At 35.6% G+C, this 20493-nt stretch overlaps 1 protein-coding gene across 1 annotated transcript; it reads left to right on the forward strand.

Annotated features, from left to right (window-relative positions):
* The first annotated feature begins 1102 nt into the window (after positions 1-1102).
* Positions 1103-20493, forward strand: LOC141299093 (myelin protein zero-like protein 1). Its single transcript, XM_073829377.1, has 6 exons — positions 1103-1257; positions 3342-3511; positions 4291-4504; positions 8614-8743; positions 10923-11028; positions 16854-20493. Exons 1-6 carry the CDS (start codon positions 1185-1187, stop codon positions 16947-16949), a joined length of 789 nt encoding a protein of 262 aa, XP_073685478.1. The 5' UTR covers positions 1103-1184; the 3' UTR covers positions 16950-20493.

Raw genomic sequence — 20493 nt, forward strand, 5'->3', positions numbered from 1 at the left:
ATGCATTTACTAGATAATAGAAAATTTGTAAATAAAAAAGTAATAAATTAAATGCAAGTTTGCTTAAAATAGGTCAAATGATCTGCCAGTGTGGTGAGTAAAATATTCTTAAAACAGTAGTTTTTTGTTTTTTCATAAAGTGTTTTTTTAAGACTAGTAGACAGAAAACATCCAAAGACACTGTTAAGTGTTTGTTTTATAGCACTTTATCTATTTGTGTCAATAGATTTCAATTGCAATACATATTTTTAAAGGCTGTTTTCTCAAAATGAGTTTTTTTCTCCTACACTGAGCCATAAATCTCCACTTCAGTAGCACTTACACACACCAAACTTTACATTTTAATATTTTATCCCCCCCAAAATTGTAAAAAAAATATATATATATATATTGCTTTCTGCCTGTTCTAAGTATTTTCTGAATTATGGAGTAACAAATTGAGATACCCCAAATCCCCTCAGCAAAAACATTTAATTCTAATATGTCAAAAATTAAACAAGAATTTCCAAACTGACTTTATCCAGTGTTTAGATTTTTGTACTAGAAATATATCCAAATTTGCGCATATTTTATTAAATAATGCTCATTTGCATATTCAAAACTTGTAATACTTTTTTTTTGCAATTATCAATGTAATCAATCATCTGAGTAATTAAGATGATTAGTTATTTTTTTTTACCATATTCACCTGCAGTGTCTCGCCTTAAGACACTTTTTTACAGAAATTAGTATATTGTTATGGACTATAACATCTTGCAATTCATAACAATAGGTAACACATTATTAAAGTATTTAAAATATAACTATTGAATGAAAAATGGCTTACGCTGCAATTATAGAATCACCCAGATAATGCATTCAGATCTTAAAAACATATTCCATATCTGATCTGAGATCAGCTTTACATTACATTCGGTGCATTAGAACTAGGATCACATTAGTCATTAGTTCATTAGAGCTTTAGTCAATGAGCCTAATCTGATTCGGTAGAGATGACATGAGTGAGTCTGATCTGAGATCAGCAGGAAATGGCATTCGTTCCATTAGCGTTGAGTGGCGTGTGTTGGGCGTCATCGCTGTCGTCAGTGAGTCTGATCTGAGATCAGCGTGAGTCTCCGTCAGTCTCATACTGTAAACAAACGCTGAGGCTCCGCTTCTCGGACGATATTAATGAAATCTTAAGGATGGAAATAAGGCTTCCTGTTTTCACACACAACCATGTTTTATTATGTGTCTCTGCGGTGTTTGTTTACGCTGGTAAGTTTCATTAGTATTTCTACGAGGCGTTTTGTTCTCATCTGAGGCTAGCAGGTTAGCATGCAGCTCCGCGAACGCGGATATTATATATAAGGTTCATATCATATTAACATTATATGAACTGAGTCTATAAGGAACAGCTCTTGTGTTGTGTTAATTTCATAGTCTGAAGCAGTTGATTTAATTAAATCGAGTGTTTAATGTCTTTCTCAGTTCAGGAAGTTTAGCTCGTATTGTTCTGTTAGCACATTAGCCTCCCTCTTTATTATCATTACATTATATCATATTTACTCACGAAAACACTTTCTAATCCGTTGATAAAGTATACTAAGTGTTTATATTTTATTTTATTTATATAATCAAGCACTCGTGTGATTGTAAATGTGTAATAGTGAATTTAATTAAACCTGATTGATTAGCCTTTAGCAAACATTAGAGACGAACAATACAGAATCAAATCAGCATGTGAATTCATTATTACGTTTTATTTCTGTTTTTTTTTTTTTTGTGAGCAGATGGTGTAAATATAGTGTCCTTTATGTCTGGATTTAACGAGATAAAAACTTACTCCTTGATAAAAGTATCAAGGAGTACTATAGTAATACTATGCTATTGAAAACCATCATATATCATGACTGAGTCATTCTGTGTCAAATCAGTCAAATATTCAAAAACCTCCCCAGCTCAGATTGTTGATTTTGCTAATATTTACTCTGAGGAAAGATAGACATGTATAGTGATGAAAGCCAAAATATTAAATGTCATGGATGAATATTTACTGAATAATCCACTATTTTGTAGAGGGAGGTCAAAATGCCAATATTCACCTTAGATTCAGAGCTAAATTACGAGGTTGAAAATGACTTCAGAAAGATTGCGGCATCATAATGTTATTTTTCACCCAGAGATTGGTAGCTCTATTAGTAAAATCTGTTGACTTTAGCAATCTTTGTTGCATTATGTGCCAATGGTGACCATTCAAGAATGAGGAAACTTTTTGAGTTTTTCTCCAAAGTTTGCAACTTAGTAAGTATTAAAGATATCTTAATGCCATTTTAGATATTGGGTCTTAGCAAGCCTTCCTTTTGGCATCTTTATTTGAAATGCCCTATGAGATTCGGTAACCAGAGATATTGGGATTTCAATAAGGCGTTTTCAGTGGTCAAAATCCAAATGTGGGTCAGTATGAAAAAAAAAAGATACTTATTTTCTTTTAAAAAGGAATATCTGAAGAACAAATAATGTTAAAACTAAAGATGTATCTCGTTTCTTTCTGTGAAGACAACTGCATTGAACACACCAGTCTGAGTGCCATAAATATTCCTTTTTCAAAGTTTGTGTGCCTATAACTCAAGGAGTATTAAAGATACCACAATGTGATTTTAGATTCTAGTTAATGATAAACTTTTCTTTTGAAATGTTCATTTCCAAGACCCTATATCATTCAGTCCACGAGAAATGGGAATCTCAATGATGCTTAATGTCTAGATTGTTGAATGTCATAATTTTTCAGTGGTCGAATCCAAATGTTAATCACTTTGTATCCAGCTGATACCTATTGTATTTAAAGAACAATGTCTGAAAAAGAAATAATGTTGAAATTATATTATAGAATTCCATCTAACAAAACATAATGGAACAAAGATAGCTAAAGTCAACAGATTTTACTAATAGAGCTACCAATCTCTGTAAAAATAACATTATGCAGCTGCCATCTTTCTGAAGTTATTTTGAACTACCTGTAACTTGACTCAGAATCTCAGCTAAAAATTGCCATCTTGACCTCCTTCTACAAAATAGTGGATTACTCCGCAAATATTCATCCATGACATTTAATATTTTGGCTTTCATCACTATACATGTCTATCTTACTTCAAAATAAATATTAGCAAAATCAAAAATTCAAGCCGGGGAACTCTGGTTAAATTGTCACAGAATGATTTCCCTATATTAGTATGATAATCATTCATTTCCATGCTATATATTATATAATTACAGTACAGCAGTTTAATGCACCATAGCACATCTAGTGTTGTTTGTGGTCATGTTTGTGGGTGTTTGACTGAGGTGTATCTGTGTTTCAGGTGTGTTTGGCGTGTCGGCGATAGACGTGTTCACTCCAGCCGAGGTGTTTGTTGAGAACGGGACCACAGCCACTCTGTCCTGTAGTTTTAAGTCTAGAGAGGTGATCAGTAGTTCAGCGTCAGTCACCTGGTCTTTCCTTCAAGAGGGAGAAACAGGACCATCCACTTCAGTAAGAGTTTCCTCATATTACTTTTAAAAGTAATGCGTTACAATATTGAGTTACTCCCTAAAAAAGTAACTAATTACGTTACTTAGTTACTTTTTATAGAAAGGAATGCGCTATGTTACTTTTGCGTTACTTTGTAAATCTGGGCAGGGCTTGCTTGTTTGTTTTTAATATAAAAATGTCTGTTTTTGTCAAATGTAAAAGCCTTTTTACAGCAAAAGCCTCAGATTTAGAGAAAAGTAAATTGACGTCTGTACAGTAGACCACAGAAGAACAAATGTCAACTCTTCAGAAATAAAAAAGTTAAACAAATGTTAGATTATCTTGAGTCATTTCTGTTTATTAGTATGGATGAATTGGATCATCGAAGGTCTGCAGCAAAGACATCGGTTAATAAAATGGGATTAAATACACAAAGGATATTTGTATTATTGAACATATTTAATTATTGCAGGTTTACGTTGAATTTCAGTGTTTTTATTCATTTTGAAGAACACTGTATCTGTTTTTTAGTGAGTGAGATGAATTAATGCATGTTCACATTTATTCTAGAACTAAAGTAACATCTTACTCACAATTTCTCTCAACATGAGGACAGGAGAGCTATTAATCAAAAAATGAAGGGGGGATAACTGGGGTTCCTTATTTGAAAAAGTAACTCAGATATTTTCTTGTCAATTATTGTCAATAATTCTTGTCAATTGTCAATATTATTATGTCACTTGTGTTACTTGTAATGCGTTACCCCAACACTGCTGAACACATATGTTTCTCTTCCTCAGATCTTCTATTATTCCGGTGGGAGGTCGTTTCCGGGCTCAGTGCCGCAGTTTAAGTCTCGTGTGGAATGGGCCGGAGACATGAACAAGAAGGACGCGTCGATCCGTGTGACCCAGATGCAGTTTAAGGACAACGGGACGTTCAGCTGCGACGTGAAGAACCCTCCAGACATTTCTGGACAGATGTCCATTATAAAAGTCAGGGTGGTCATGAAAGGTGAGCGGCTGTAGGGTGAAAGGTCTGTGCAAAATTGGAAAAAATTGTGTGATTCCTGTACTTTCCGGAAAATAAGTTGCATTTTTTTTTTTAAATCAACCAAAATATCCTGTGACTCAAAGGATTAATCCATTTCCAAAATAAAAATTTCCTGATAATTTGCTCACCCTCTCATGTCATCCATCACAAGTTTTTTGAGGAAAACATTCCAGGAATGTTCTCCATATAGTGGAGAATTTGAACTTCCAAAATGCAAAGAAGATCAAACACCATTTACAAAAAAAGTAAAACAGCGATGTAGGACGATTCTGAAGTTGGAGGAGAAAATGAGATGGGAGTTTTCCACTAGACAAGATGAGCATTTGAGGTTAAAAAAAAAAAAGGTGTATAAATATTAATAAAAAAAAAAAGACAAATGTTTTCGCTAGCTAAGACCCTTATTCCTTGACTGGGGTCGTTTAGAGTCATTTGAAGCTGCATTTAAACTGCATTTTTAACCTTGAGCACCATTGAAGTCCACTTTATAGAGAAAAACCCTGGAATGTTTTCCTCAAAAAAAAAAAAAAAATTATTTTTGACTGAAGAAGGAAAGACATGATTTTGGATGAGAAGCGGGTGAATAAATTATCTGTAAGTAATTTCTTACAACGATAGTAACATTTCTTTTAAAACAGCAGGAAATCATAAAGCTTGATAAGTTGATAAGAGCATCTCCTTTCAATTTTGTGAAGATGTTTGGTACATGTTTCATTCTCAAATGCACTTTAAAGTGTGTCAGAGTTGATGTGGATCATGTACTGTGAATCTGGTTGCTCTGGGATTTAATCATTTAGCCGACGCTTTTATCCAAAGTGACTTGCACACAACAACAAGCAACAACATACACACTTAACTTTACTTAGTGTAAAATAATAAATAATATATAAAACAATTATATTACAGAATGATTAAATAAAGCAAAAAATTTAATAAGTAATATATAAAATAATTATACCACTACAACAGAATTAAACAGAGCAATTAAAGATAAATAATAATAATAAAACAAAAAATAAAATAAATAAAAATAACGTGCTTAATTAAATAATCTCCTCTCCTCAACAAGATGACAACAAAGGAAGACATATACACTGAAGTTTAATACTTGGTGTAAAATAATAAATAATATATAAAACAATTATATTAGAGAATAATTAAATAAAGCAAAAAAATAAATAATATATAAAATAATTATACCATCACAACACAATTAAACTGGGGAAAAAAAAATATATATATATATAATAATAAAACAAATCAAAAATTTTAATTAAATAAACAAATATAAATATAGTGCATAATTAAATTACCTCTCCTCAACAGGATGACAACAAAGGACGACATATACACTGAACTTTAATACTTAGAGTAAAATAATAAATAATATCTAAAACAGTTATAATACAGAATAATTAAATTAAATAAAAAAATTAAATAAATAATATATAAAATAATTATACCATTACAACACAATTAAACAGAAAAATATACATATAAAAAAATAATTAAATAAACAAATAAAAATAACAAAAATAAAATATAGTGCATAATTAATCACCTCTCCTCAACAAGATGACAACAAAGGACGACATAAACACTGAACTTTAATACTTAGTGTAAAATTATAAATGATATATAAAACAGGTATATTACAAAATAATTATAACAAAAAACATAAAAAAGTTACATTTGCCATTACAACATAATTAAACAGAACAATATGAAAATTTAATTAAAAAAAAAATAAAACAAAAAATAGAATAAAATAAACAAATAAAAGTAATATAAATAAAATATAGCAGAAAATTAAATCACCTCTCCTCAACAAGAATATAATAATATGAATAATATAGAAAATAGTTACATTTGCCTTTACAACATAATAATCAGAATAGGGCTGGGCGATTCATCGAAAAGTAATCGAAATCGACATTCAGAACCTATAATCGATCAAATTTTTCCAGGTCAATTATTTCAATTACTTTCCCTTTAAAAACATTACTGCGTGTGGAGTCAGGTGACCCCGCTCCGTTACGTTGCGTTATTCCTCCGACATGTCGATGGAGAGCTTAAGCAGTATTTATACAGTAAAAAGTATTTACAGGATATACAAGAGTAATTTTATTTAGAAGAGATACTGCTTATTTTCTACTTTTAATATTTATTATTATTTTATAAATTTATTTTGTTTCCAAAAGTGCAAGTTATTTATTTTCACTAATTTAAGAAAAATGTGACTTTTCGTTTTAAGCAATATGTGCTTTAATTTCAGTCGTTCAACACTGATGTTCAATAAATAATCATAGATCGTAGATAGTGTGTGCACCCTTCATTCAAAAATCTCTCACTTGTAATATGTGAGCATATTTACTGTACAAAACTTGTCAGTGAACTATGAGGGCAAAAAAATAAATATTATTTAAATATAATTAAATATAATTTTATTAATGAATAAAATAATCGTTCATTAATCGTAATCGGGTTAGAATGTTCAATTAATCGAGATTTTGATTTTAGGCCAAATCGCCCAGCCCTAAATCAGAATAATATAAAAATTAAATAAAAATAAAAAAATTATTATTTTTTTAATAAAAAAATAAATATTTTTTTAATAAAAAAATAAATAATAATAAAACAAACTAAATAAATTATAAAATAAAATCTCAACAAGACATGATTTAAGGAATTATTCATGTTTGGAGCACAAATGATGCATGTTGATGCACAGACTCAACTTTAATACTCAATATTAAACATTTCAGCACTAATCACGATCAGCACTATTACTAGTGAGAACTGACATAACAAACACCACTGTACTCTTACTATGATATGATGAGATGCTGAAAACACACGTCTTACGTGTAAATGAACACAGTGACACTCATCAGGATTAATATCAGGGGTCCGTTCTTCGTACCTCGCTTACTACATCCAAGATCAAATGACACATCCAAGATCAAATCATCGCTCTAACTATGAGCTCGCTATTCCGGTTCTCCGAACGCACCTGTTGTTGATGATCAGTATAGCTGGATGAAGTTATTTGAGATCACTGGGTGGCTTAAAAGGGGATACGTATCGATAGTAGAAACACTGATCGGCAACTCTTTGATTGGTCGGCGAACATGACGAAGGAGCGAGCTCAGTATTTTTCTGCAGCAGAGCAAGAACTCTTGATTGAGGGATTTCAGGAGTTTCAGAGTTTAATTAAAACGCAAGGGAAAACTGCAAAGGCTGGAAAAGCAAGGAGAGAGGGCTGGCAAAAAGTAGTGAACAAATTAAATACGTTAATGCTGCCCATGTTACATGTTTTTTCCTTGATATGTTATTTTATTTATTTTTTTATTTTTTTATACACTACCGTTCAAAAGTTTGGGGTCAGTAAGACTTGCAATAGTCTTTAAAGAAGTCTCTTATGCTCATCAAGACTGCATTTATTTAATTAAAAATACAGAAAAAACAGTAATATTGCAAATTGTTTTTACAAAATAAAATAATGTTTTTGTTTTTTTAATATATTTTAACATACTTTGAAATAGAATTTATTCCTGTGATGAAAAGCTGAATTTTTATCAGCTGTTACTCCAGTCTTAAGTGTCACACGATCCTTCAGGAATCATTCTAATATACTGATTTATTATTAGAATGATCAATGTTGGATAATATCAACAGTTGTGCTGCCAAATATTTTTTGGAACCTGTCATATATATACACTTTCTTGCAAGATACTTTTCTTTTCCCACGTGAGTCAGTCCGCGTCAGTCGTGCTCTTTAACCAGTCAGATGTGACCTCGCCATTTCAACCAATCATAACCCGCCAGGAGCGCAGCCTAAATCCTGTTTACATGAAATAAACCTGCTCCCGAGCAGGTTTAAGCTTGCGCACCTGTTGCTATGACAGCAAGTCCAGGATGAGCTTCGAAGAACCGAGCGATCCAAGATCACGCAGAATCGTCAACAATCAAATCCAGCTAACTGAGTTAGCGAGGTACGAAGAACGGACCCCTGGACTGTGTTGTGTTTTGCTGGCGCTGTATTCTCAGTGAGCGTGTTTCTCTGTGTTCAGAGTCTCTTCCTCAGACCAGCACAGCGGTGATCGTGGGCGGCGTGATCGGAGCCGTGATCGGCATCATCATCATCGCTGTGGTCACGTACCTGATCATCAGACGACAGGAGCCCAGGCACGACTACGAAGGGTACGTGTCCGTGATCGCTCAACCGCGTGTCGGTGGTGATGCTGTGGTTTAACCGGTTAACTCTGGTGTGCATGGAGCATGATGACACTAAACCAGACTCTGTGTGTTGAGTTGTGTGGTACTTGCAGTGAACGCTGTCTGAATGTTGTGGTACTGACGGAATGAACGCGGGTGAAGCGCTCCAAGAGTTTAACAGATGATTCTCACAAACATCTCTAGCTCATATTTCACCACAGAACATAGCAGAACAAAATAAACTCATTTGAGGACCATAAAGATGTTTTGGTGACACTTTACAATAAGCGTTCGTTTGTTAAAATTAGCATGAACTAACACAAAAAAATTACTAATACATTATTAATAACAAAACGTGTACCTGTATATTATTTAACGCTAACATGAGCTAACGCAGGTTAAAACATACAGTAGAAATATATTTTTCATTGTTAATGTTAGTTAATGGATTAATTGAAGGTAACTAATCAAACCTTATTGTAAAGTGTGACCAGAGTTTTTAGTGTGACATTATTATCATGAGAATTAACATGTCAAATTGCACTTTAATGTGTACAAAACTTAATTTATGTTGTAAAGTTTTTATTTGCGGTGCTGATTTAAGGCGAGACACTGCAGGTGAATAGGGTAAAAAAAATTAACTAATAGTCATCGCCTTACTTACTCAGTTGATTGATTACATTGATAATTGCAAACATTTTTTGTATTACAAGTTTATTAAATTGTTAGGTTTAAATATGCAAATTAGCTATTATTTGATGAAATATGTGCTAATTTGCATACATTTCTAGTACACAAATCTAAACACTGGATGAAGTCAGTTTCAAAATTCTTGTTTAATATTTTTGACATATTAGAGTCAAATGTTTTTACAGAGGGGATTTTGTCAACTCTTAATACTTACAGAAAACCATGTATTTTTGTTTTTACCATTTTCATATAAAATCAAGCTAATTATATATGAATTTAGGATATAGACAGGAATACAAATGAAAAGTGTGGTGTGTGTAAGTGCTGCTGAAGTGGAGATTTATGGCTCAGTGTAGGAGAAAAAAATCATTGCCTTTAAAAATCTGTATTGTAATTGAAATCTATTGACACAAGTAGATAAAGTGCTATAAAAGAAACACTTAACAGTGTCTTTTAGATGTTTACTTTCCAGTAGTCTGAAAAAACACTTTAGGAAAAAAGCAAAAAGCCCAAAATCTCAAATTTGACAAGTACAAGAAAAAACAGTGTTTCAGCCTGCAGTGTCTCCCCTTAAATAAACAACTTTGTTATTATAATATGCAATATTATTTAAGTATCATTGAGAAACTGTTATAGTTTTTATATTCTTATATTTTTTAGTAGAAGTTTTAGTAATTTAGTTTTTAAAAAAATAAATTTTAGTAGTTTTTTAATATATTTATTTTTTATTTTTTATTTGTCTATATAGTTTTATTAATTTTTTAGTATTAGTCAATTTTAGTAAAATTGTTGAGTTTTAGTTAGTTATAATAATTCTGGTAATAGTCTAAGAAAGAACCATTGTCATTACTAGATTTGCAGGGTTAAATGTGTTTTATTGACATGAAAATAATGTCATGATAGTGTACAAGTGCGTTGGTGTATTGATTGTGTATAACTAATCTGTAGAGGAGATTAAATATTAAATATTTGCAAAAGAAACTTGTTTTTAAAGCTGTGTCATCAAGATAAAAACAGCATTCAAACTCATGTTGACATTTTCACAGTGGTTTTATCTGCTTCTGAATGACAAACAAAACTTTCTGAACCTGAAATCGGATTAAACTAATTCAGATTGATAAACAAAGTGTGTGAACAAACCTACATTAAACATGATAGAACATCCCTTATTTGCTGTAAGGAAAACATGATGTGGTACGTATTTCTGCTGCTTTGTGTGTGAAATATGAGGCGTCACATGACTGATGTGTGTGTTCAGTGTGTCATTAACCCCGTCAGCTCACATCTGTGTGTGTGTGTGTGTGTGTGTGTGTGTGTGTGTGTGTGTGTGTGTGTGTGTGTGTCATCTCATCTGTCTGAAGTCAGTGTGTTTTGATCATAGCGGCTGGTGTTGTGGCATTAGTGTCATATTGCTTTTGTCATCTCTCATCTCATTTGTGTTTGCGTCCATCTCTGTGTGTGTGCGCGCGTGTAGCTGCACCTCGTTAGAGAGCGTGAGCTCACAGAACACTCGGGTGGGGAAGAAAGCGGAGTCTAGCAACGACAACTCCCGCTGCTCCAGCCCCTCCGCCCCCGTACAGGTACGAGCCTCCCACAGCCTGTGTGTGTGTGTGTGTCAGTGTGTGTGTCAGTGTGTGTTTGTGTGTCAGTGTGTGTGTCAGTGTGTGTGTCAGTGTGTGTTTGTGTGTCAGTGTGTGTGTCAGTGTGTGTTTGTGTGTCAGTGTGTGTGTCAGTGTGTGTGTCAGTGTGTGTTTGTGTGTCAGTGTGTGTGTCAGTGTGTGTTTGTGTGTCAGTGTGTGTGTCAGTGTGTGTTTGTGTGTCAGTGTGTGTGTCAGTGTGTGTTTGTGTGTCAGTGTGTGTGTGTGTGTGTGTGTGTGTGTGTCTGCGTGCGTGCGTGCGTGTCTGCGTGTGCCTGTGCCTGCGTCTGCGTGTGCCTGTGTCTGCGTGTGCGTCTGCGTGTGCCTGTGTCTGCGTCTGCGTGCGTGCGTGTCTGCGTGTGCCTGTGCCTGCGTCTGCGTGTGCCTGTGTCTGCGTGTGCGTCTGCGTGTGCCTGTGTCTGCGTCTGCGTGTGTGCCTGTGCGTGTGTCTGCGTGTGCCTGCGTCTGCGTGTGCCTGCGTCTGCGTGTAAGCCTGCGTCTGCGTGTGCCTGTGTCTGCGTGTGTGCCTGTGCCTGCGTCTGCGTGTGCGTCTGCGTGTGTGCCTGTGCCTGCGTCTGCGTGTGCGTCTGCGTGTGCCTGCGTGTGCCTGTGCCTGCGTCTGCGTGTGCCTGTGTCTGCGTGTGCGTCTGCGTGTGCCTGTGTCTGCGTCTGCGTGTGTGCCTGTGCGTGTGTCTGCGTGTGCCTGCGTCTGCGTGTGCCTGCGTCTGCGTGTAAGCCTGCGTCTGCGTGTGCCTGCGTCTGCGTGTGTGCCTGTGCGTGCGTCTGCGTGTGTGCCTGTGCCTGCGTCTGCGTGTGCGTCTGCGTGTGCCTGCGTGTGCCTGTGTCTGCGTCTGCGTGTGTGCCTGTGCGTGTGTCTGCGTCTGCGTGTGCCTGCGTCTGCGTGTGCCTGCGTCTGCGTGTAAGCCTGTGTCTGCGTGTGCGTGTGCCTGCGTGTGCGTGTGCCTGCGTCTGTGTGTGCGTCTGTGTGCGTCTGCGTGTGTCTGCGTCTGTGTCTGCGTGTGCGTCTGCGTGTGCCTGCGTATGCGTGTGCCTGCGTCTGCGTGTGCCTGTGCCTGCGTCTGTGTGTGCGTCTGTGTCTGCGTGTCTTCGTCTGTGTCTGCGTCTGTCTGCGTGTGCCTGTGTCTGCGTGTGCCTGCGTCTGCGTGTGTCTTCGTCTGTGTCTGCGTCTGCGTGTGTCTGTGTCTGCGTGTGCCTGCGTCTGCGTGTGCCTGTGCCTGCGTCTGTGTCTGTGTCTGCGTGTCTTCGTCTGTGTCTGTGTCTGCGTCTGTGTGTGCCTGTGTCTGCGTGTGCCTGCGTCTGCGTGTGTCTTCGTCTGTGTCTGTGTCTGCGTGTGCGTCTGCGTGTGCCTGCGTCTGCGTGTGCCTGCGTCTGCGTGTGCCTGTGCCTGCGTCTGTGTCTGTGTCTGCGTGTCTTCGTCTGTGTCTGTGTCTGCGTCTGTGTGTGCCTGTGTCTGCGTGTGCCTGCGTCTGCGTGTGTCTTCGTCTGTGTCTGTGTCTGCGTGTGCGTCTGCGTGTGCCTGCGTCTGCGTGTGCCTGCGTCTGCGTGTGCCTGTGCCTGCGTCTGTGTCTGTGTCTGCGTGTCTTCGTCTGTGTCTGTGTCTGCGTCTGTGTGTGCCTGTGTCTGCGTGTGCCTGCGTCTGCGTGTGTCTTCGTCTGTGTCTGTGTCTGCGTCTGTCTTCGTCTGTGTCTGCGTGTGTGTCTGCGTGTGTCTTCGTGTGTCTGTGTCTGCGTGTGTGTCTGCGTGTGTCTTCGTGTGTCTGTGTCTGTGTCTGTGTCTGCGTGTGTGTCTGCGTGTGTCTTCGTGTGTCTGTGTCTGCGTCTGCGTGTGTCTTCGTGTGTCTGTGTCTGTGTCTGCGTGTGCGTCTGCGTGTGTCTTCGTGTGTCTGTGTCTGTGTCTGCGTGTGTGTCTGCGTGTGCGTGTGTGTCAGAGAATGTGAGTGAGTGCAGGGGTGGACTGGAGAGTTTTTTTTATTTTTTTGAAGGGATGCACCAAATTTTCGGCAACCGGAAAACGCTGAAAATGTTGGGCCCAATAAGCGAAAAGGCGGAATAAATGCGGCAAACAATGATGTGAAGTGATCAAACAGAGGCGTGCACTAATGATCAAACATGTGGTCAGTGTGGAAGCATTTAAAACTGTCCGAGAAAGAGGCAAAAATCATTCCCAGCAGTGACAGCGAGAGACTGTTTAGAAGCGCATCGCATGTCTTCATGAGGAGAGGAAGGTTACTGTATGATGACTGAAATCATCCATTAGTCAATCAACTCCAGAACGTTCTGTTGTCTAATACACCAGACACCAATTGTGTTTATTCTGACAGCAGCTCCTTAGCCAGGGTTCAAAGACCAAAGATGACAATCATTCACAAATCTGCTGCTGCCAGCAAACACTAGGACTGAGCTCTTCTTGTGGGTTTACCACTAAATAAAAGTCAACATTCAGAAATGTTAGTATTGGCATTTTACTGTAAGACAAAAACAACAGCTCTATTAATACATTTAGTCTAACATTCTCCTTTGTTCAGCAAGGCTGCATTTATTTGTGCATTAAAAACCGACGCTTGATTCAAGAAGGGGATCTTATTATAGAATATTATTTTACTAACTTATTAATTTTAAGTTAAATTGTGGTTTGTTGGTAGGCTATAATGTCTACTGGAATGTTCAAATGTTCAGTGTTAAGTAAATATTTTTAAGTTGTTATTTTGTAATAGATTTGTTTCTTTGAAAAGCAAGACAAAACTGTAAAAAGCAAATATTGGCTATTTAATTTATGCAATGGTGAAAAAAATTGGCGTGTTTGGTAATCGGCCTTCGGCCCAGTGTTACATTTTGTTCGGTTTCAGCTTCGGCCAAGAATTTTAATTTCGGTGCATCCCTAGTATGTTCGTTGTGTGTGAGTGTGAAGGAGTGTTTGTGTGAGTCAGTGTGAATGATTGTGTGTGTTTGTTCCCATCAGTGCTGATGCTGTGTTTACATCAGTAGTTTCTCACCCTCATGTCATTGTGATCCGTGTGACTGTGTCCTGAATGTTCACGATGATGCTGTCTGTCAAGCTCCTGAAATATAAAGGAAAAACTGTGTCCCAATTCAGAGGCTGCATCTGGAAAGTGTTATTATCAGAAACATTTGATTCAAGTCTGAAATCTCAACATGCTTTATGACCTGTCACCACATGTTCAGTCTGTGAAGAATGCAGCCTCTGAGTTGGAACGGCCCTAAACTGAATGTGTTATTGACGTAAGCGTATAGGTCTATACATGCATGTTTCCCTCGGAGATTCCAGATGATGATGTTGGTTATACAGTATGTGCTTAGTTATTTGTTTCATTAACACTTCTACACTATAACACCTTCAGAAATGCTCAACAACAGCGACACCAACTGGAGAGACTCAATAACAACAACAGAGTTTTGACTAAAATATCTCAATACTGCTACTAAACTGATGCTACAACAAAAACTTAAAACAGGTAAAATAAATGAATAATAGATTATCCAAATGGAAGAAACATTTCATCCCCCTTTAAATAATAAAACACTAAAAATCACATGCCAGTGTCAGATAGAACCACACTGCAAAAAATGCTTTTCTTACTTTTTTGTCTTGTTTCCAGCCAAAATATCTAAAAATTATTAATTCAGGAAGGATTTTCTAGATGGGTAAAAATTGTCTTGTTTTCAGAAAAAAAAAACAAGCCAAGATTAAGTGAGTTTTTGCTTAAAACAAGCAAAATAATCTGCCAATGCGGTAAAAACAAATTATCTTGTTTTCTGTTATAAAATATTTTTTTCTTACCTCATTGGCAGATTATTTAGCTTGTTTTAAGCAAAAGCACACTTTTGACCAGTATTTTTTTTTTTTTTCTGAAAGCAAGACAATAATTTTTACCCGTCTAGAAAATCCTTCCTGATTTAAGAATTTTAAGATATTTTGGCTGAAAACAAAAATCTAAGTAAGTAAAGCATTTTTTTTTGCAGTGCATGGTGAGCAACTACAGAGCCTACAGGATTTCGTGATATAGTCATTTTATTTCACAATGACAATTTATATCATGATACAGTCAATTTTTGTTATTTTATCTTTGTTGTTAATAATAGTAATATAGATGCAAGTAACAAACTAAAGCTAAATACAATAAAACAAAGACACAAATGAAATAAATAGGGCCTTATCAAATTAGTTTTATTCCCAAATTCCGTTTTTTTTTTTTTGCAAATTCATTTAATTTTTTCTGGATCCCGTTTTTCCCATTTTGAATTTTCTACACTCAATTTTAATGGTTACATAAAAAAAATAAACAAAAGAAAGTTTAATTAAATCATGAAACGCACAATTTAACAGAAATTTCTTAAAGGTTTAACAAAAAATTGCATTTTAAGGCCCTATAAAATACATTTTATTATTTTTCTCAAATTCAGTTATATGAATCTTGTACCATTCCATTCCATTTTAATAGTTCTCTTTAGGAAATATGTGACCCTGGACCACAAAACCAGTCATAAGGTTAAATTCTACAAAACTGGGATGAAAATCTGGAATCTGAGGGTGCAAAAAATCAAAATACTGCGAAAATCACCTTTAAAGTTCTCCAAATTAAGTTCTTAACAATGCATATTACTAACCAAAAATTACATTTTGATAGGTTTACAGTAGGAATTTTACAAAAAAATCTTCATGGAATATTTTGACCCATACAGTGTATTTTTGGCTATTGCTACAAATATACCCCAGCGACTTAAGACTGGTTTTGTGATCCAGGGTCACATATGCAAAAAGCCCAAAATCACAAAGGTTTTAACAAAATAAACGACTTGTATGATTTATCTTCACACGATATCTGTTGCTCCATAAATGTTCAGAACAAACAAAGCAATCATACACTTTGGGTTCAGTGAAAAGCATGATTTTCTTTTACCCCCGTTGTACTTTAATCTAAATATGTGACCCTGGACCACAAAACCAGTCTTAAGTCGCTGGGGTATATTTGTAGCAACAGCCAAAAATACATTGCATGGGTCAAAATTATTGATTTTTCTTTTATGCCAAAAATCATTAGGAAATTAAGTAAAGATCATGTTCCATGAAGATTTTTTGTAAAATTCCTACTGTAAATGTATCAAAATGTTATTTTTGATTAGTAATATGCATTGCTAAGAACTTAATTTGGTCAACTTTAAAGGTGATTTTCTCAGTATTTAGATTTTTTGCACCCTTAGATTTCAGATTTTCAAATAGATGTATCTCAGCCAAATATTGTCCTATCCTAACAAACCTGTATGGTTTGTTCAATAGAACAAAGCTTATTTATTGAGCTTTCATATGATGTATATATCTCAGTTTTGTAAAATTTAACCTTATGACTGGTTTTGTGGTCCAGGGTCACATATATTATGTTATATATATTATATATTTATTATTATCTCTTCATATTAAAACAAGAATAATATTTGATTGATAACAGTAATAATATTTATTGTCATGCAATATCGTGGTTCTAAATGGAGAATCAAACAGGTTTCTGTCTTGATCTGATATTTCTGAGTGAGTTGTTGACACGCGACACATTTCCCGTGAAAGCGTGCATTTAGTGTGTTTTTTCCGCTGAGTGTGTGTTTGTGGTGTGTGGAGCTTGAACGATCCCCATCTGCTGTCATTGTGTAAACTCTAGCGGTGGCGCTCCGCCGGTGTGTGTTTGCGTATCAGACTAGTGTTTCTCACTGTGTGTGTCTCTGGTTGGCCTTCAGGGGCCGGTGATTTACGCCCAGCTCGATCACTCCGGCAGCAAGAACTCCTTCCACAAGATGGAGCCGGTGGTGTACGCAGACATCCGCAAGAACTAGAGCGCCTTGGCACGTGCATCTCTTCATCACGTCGTTCAGAGGTCCGCCGGACAGACGGCTGGGTTAGTGGGTTAGTACTGGACTGATGACGGCACGTGACCACAGACTCTTTCTTCTGTTCCTCTGTGTGTTTTCATGTCAATGTCAATGTGAGTTTGTAGAGTAACGTATCGCAGCCGGATCTGGCGCCGCACGTCTCACCACTCAAACTAACTAGATAGACTTTGCATTGAGAAAATGATGTGTTTTATTCATTTGTTTGTTGTTCATGTTGTGCTCACCCCTCAGTCCTCATTACTGGACTACAGTATTTGTTTACTGGATTATATGCAAAAATACAGTTTCTCTGGATTCAAATCACCACAATGCATAAATACATTGGCATTTCATAATATAATTTGCATAATTATGCTGAAAAATGCACCATAGTTTCAAGCTTTTACGATCACGACTTGACGTTTTTACTTTTTTTGTACATTACTTTTATGACAGTGAGGAAACTAGAGTGAGGTCAACCGATATCGGATTTTACCGATACCGATTAATCGGCCGATAGCTTTTAAAATGGATTCTCTACTAGTTAAAATAAGGGACTGAACCATACTTTGTAAGAACATGTATTAATAATAATTATATATTGATCATTAAAGTTAGTTCGTAGCTCATTAATGTTAACAAAAGCAACTTAGACATTTAAGAATATCAGTAAATGTTGAAACGAACACATTAACCAGGAAAAATTAATATATTCTACAGCTTTTATTAATCTTAGCTCCAAATGAACTCTTATTGTGAAGTGTTACAGTTTCATATAAACATTCAAGCTAAAGATCTTTAAACATGTACACAAAAGCCATAGTATTAAAATTACATCATATTTGTGTCATATTGATGAATATCTAATCAAAATAACAAAATATTTTAGTCACAAACCGCACAAATCCCCAGTGTTACATCCAGGATATCTCATCTTAATTGTCGTCATGGATTTTTGCCGATAACTGATAGTATCTGTGTCAATTAATTGCCAAAACCGATATATCGGTTGACCTCTAAAGGAAACCCCAGATTTTCATTGCTGCTAACAAAATGTTACTGTAATACATTTTGAAATCAACACTTACTTTAAATAAGAGCCATGAGGTTTAGTTGAAAATGTGTTTTATTACATTGGCATTATTTTATTTTGTTTTTTAGTTAATGTTCAAGTTTTGTGTGCATGTATGTGTGCACACATCAACGTCCCATTTCACCACAAAATCAAACACACAAATGATGGTTTGCGTAAAGAAAAATGAAACCTTTCTAATATTTTTGTGAGTCTCATTACTGCATTAAGTTAAAACCTTACTGTAAAGAGTTTTTTTTTTTTTTACAACATTTTACCATTTAAGTAATATATTTTGCATAGTGATCATGAGTTGCTTTATTTTATTTTCAATTATAATTTTCGAAGTGGGTCAAGCTTAATTTTTTTATTCACATTTTACCACTAAAACAAAATGTGGTTTGTGCAGAGAAAATGCGATTGCAAAAAAAAGTTTGATTTATAAACTCACAATTGTGAGAAAAGATCAGATTGTAAGATATAAAAAAGTTTGAATTGCAAGATATAAACTTAACAAATGCAAGAAAAAGTCAGAATTGAGCGGTATAAAAACATTTGAAAAACTGAATTGCAATAAAATGTCAGAATTGTAAAAAAATGTTTTAATTGCAAGATATAAACTTACAATTGCAAGAAACAAGAATTGTGAGATATAAACACAATTGCGAGAAAAACGTTAGAATTGCAAGGAATGAAAAAGTTAGAATTTTGAGATATAAACTGACATTTGCGAGAAAGGTCAGAATTGCGAGGTATGTAAAGTTATTTTATTTTCCAAATATTTTTTTTTTTCAAATGGTCAAGCGTAATTTTTTTTTGCACATTTCACCACTAAATCAAAATGCGATTTGTGCAAAGAAAATGCGATTGTGAGAATTGTCACTATTTCGATTCATAAGCTCACAATTGTGAGAAAAGGTCAAAATGCGAGATATAAACTTAACAAATGCAAGAAAAGGTCAGAATTGAGCGGTATAAAATAAAATAAAAAAAATCTGAATTTCAATAAAAAGTCAGAATTGCAAAAAATAAAATTACAATTGCACATAAAGTCAAAATTGTGAAATATAAACAAAATTGCGAGGAAAAAAATTTGCAAGGTAAGAAAAAAAGTGAATTTCGAGATTAAACTCACAATTGTGAGAAAAAAGGGAAAATTGTGAGATATAAAATCAGAATTGCAAGAAAAGTTATTTTATTTTCAGATCATTTTTATTTTATGGTCAAGCTTAATTTCTTCTGCACATTTGACCACTAAATCAAAATATAGTTTGTGCAGAGAAAATGCAATTGTGAGAATTATCCAAATTTCGATTTATCAACACAATTGTGAGAAAAGGTCAGAAGTTCAGATTGCAAGATATAAACTCAAAATTGTGTGATATAAAAAAGTTTGAATTGCAAGACAAACTCACAAGTGCGAGGAAAAATATTAATTACAAAGATATAAAAAGTCAGAATTGTGAGATATAAAAAATTGATAATTTTTTTTTAAATGATCAAGCTTAATTTTTTCTGCACATTTCTCCACTAAATCCAAATATGATTTGTGCAGAGAAAATAAAGCCTTTTGTTATTTTTTGCATTGCTTTCATGACAATTGAGGGTCATAACTGTAATAGTGCTAATTTTAAATCAACATAGAATTATGATTATGTATAAATATTTTAGTTTACATGATGTTCTGTTTATAGATGATGAGAATGCGTTGTGTTGTTGTTTCCCAAAGAGAAGCGTAGCGTGTGTGTGTTTAGTTTGCGTGGTGAGACGTGATCCGCATGCGCCGGTCTGCGCCGCTCCGGCTGCGTCTGCATGTAACTGACGTTCTAACCGCAGCTGAAGATCACGGAGCATGATGGGTAATCGTCACGCGCCCGTGATCCCAAACGGTCCAAAGGCTGGCAAACGGAGGAGGAGGAGGAGGACGGTTAGACTAGTTTAGCTTGTTAACAGACAGCACTAATCATGTTAGCATAGGTGTGTTAGTTTAGTCAACTAGACTGTTCCTTCCGCATTTAATGCGTCGCTGCCAATTGAGTTGAAACACTCCACTTTAATGTCTTAAGTTTTTTCAGTTAAGTTAAGTTTTGTTTTTATTTCCGAACACTATGGAGACCAATATCGGCCGTGACTGACGGATCATTCCTTTGCTTTGTTTCTGATGCTGGAGTCGTTTTTGATGTTTTTGTTGTTGTACTGCACATTCCACGATGCCTGTCGGTACTGGTTTGCAAATCCTGCACTGTTTCTGATCCAGACTATCGCAGCACTAGCGCATCGCACCATCATGTTAACTGGAACACTGTGGATGAGAGTGCCTTCACCGACTAACGTCCTGTGTTTTCTTCTTGTTTTATTGGCCTTTTGTATATGAATACAGCCGTATCTGTCTAATTTTATACATACATATATATAAATATATCAAACTCAATCAAA

The sequence above is a fragment of the Garra rufa genome, chromosome 23 (assembly GCF_049309525.1).
Source record: "Garra rufa chromosome 23, GarRuf1.0, whole genome shotgun sequence".
Lineage (NCBI taxonomy): Eukaryota > Metazoa > Chordata > Actinopteri > Cypriniformes > Cyprinidae > Garra > Garra rufa.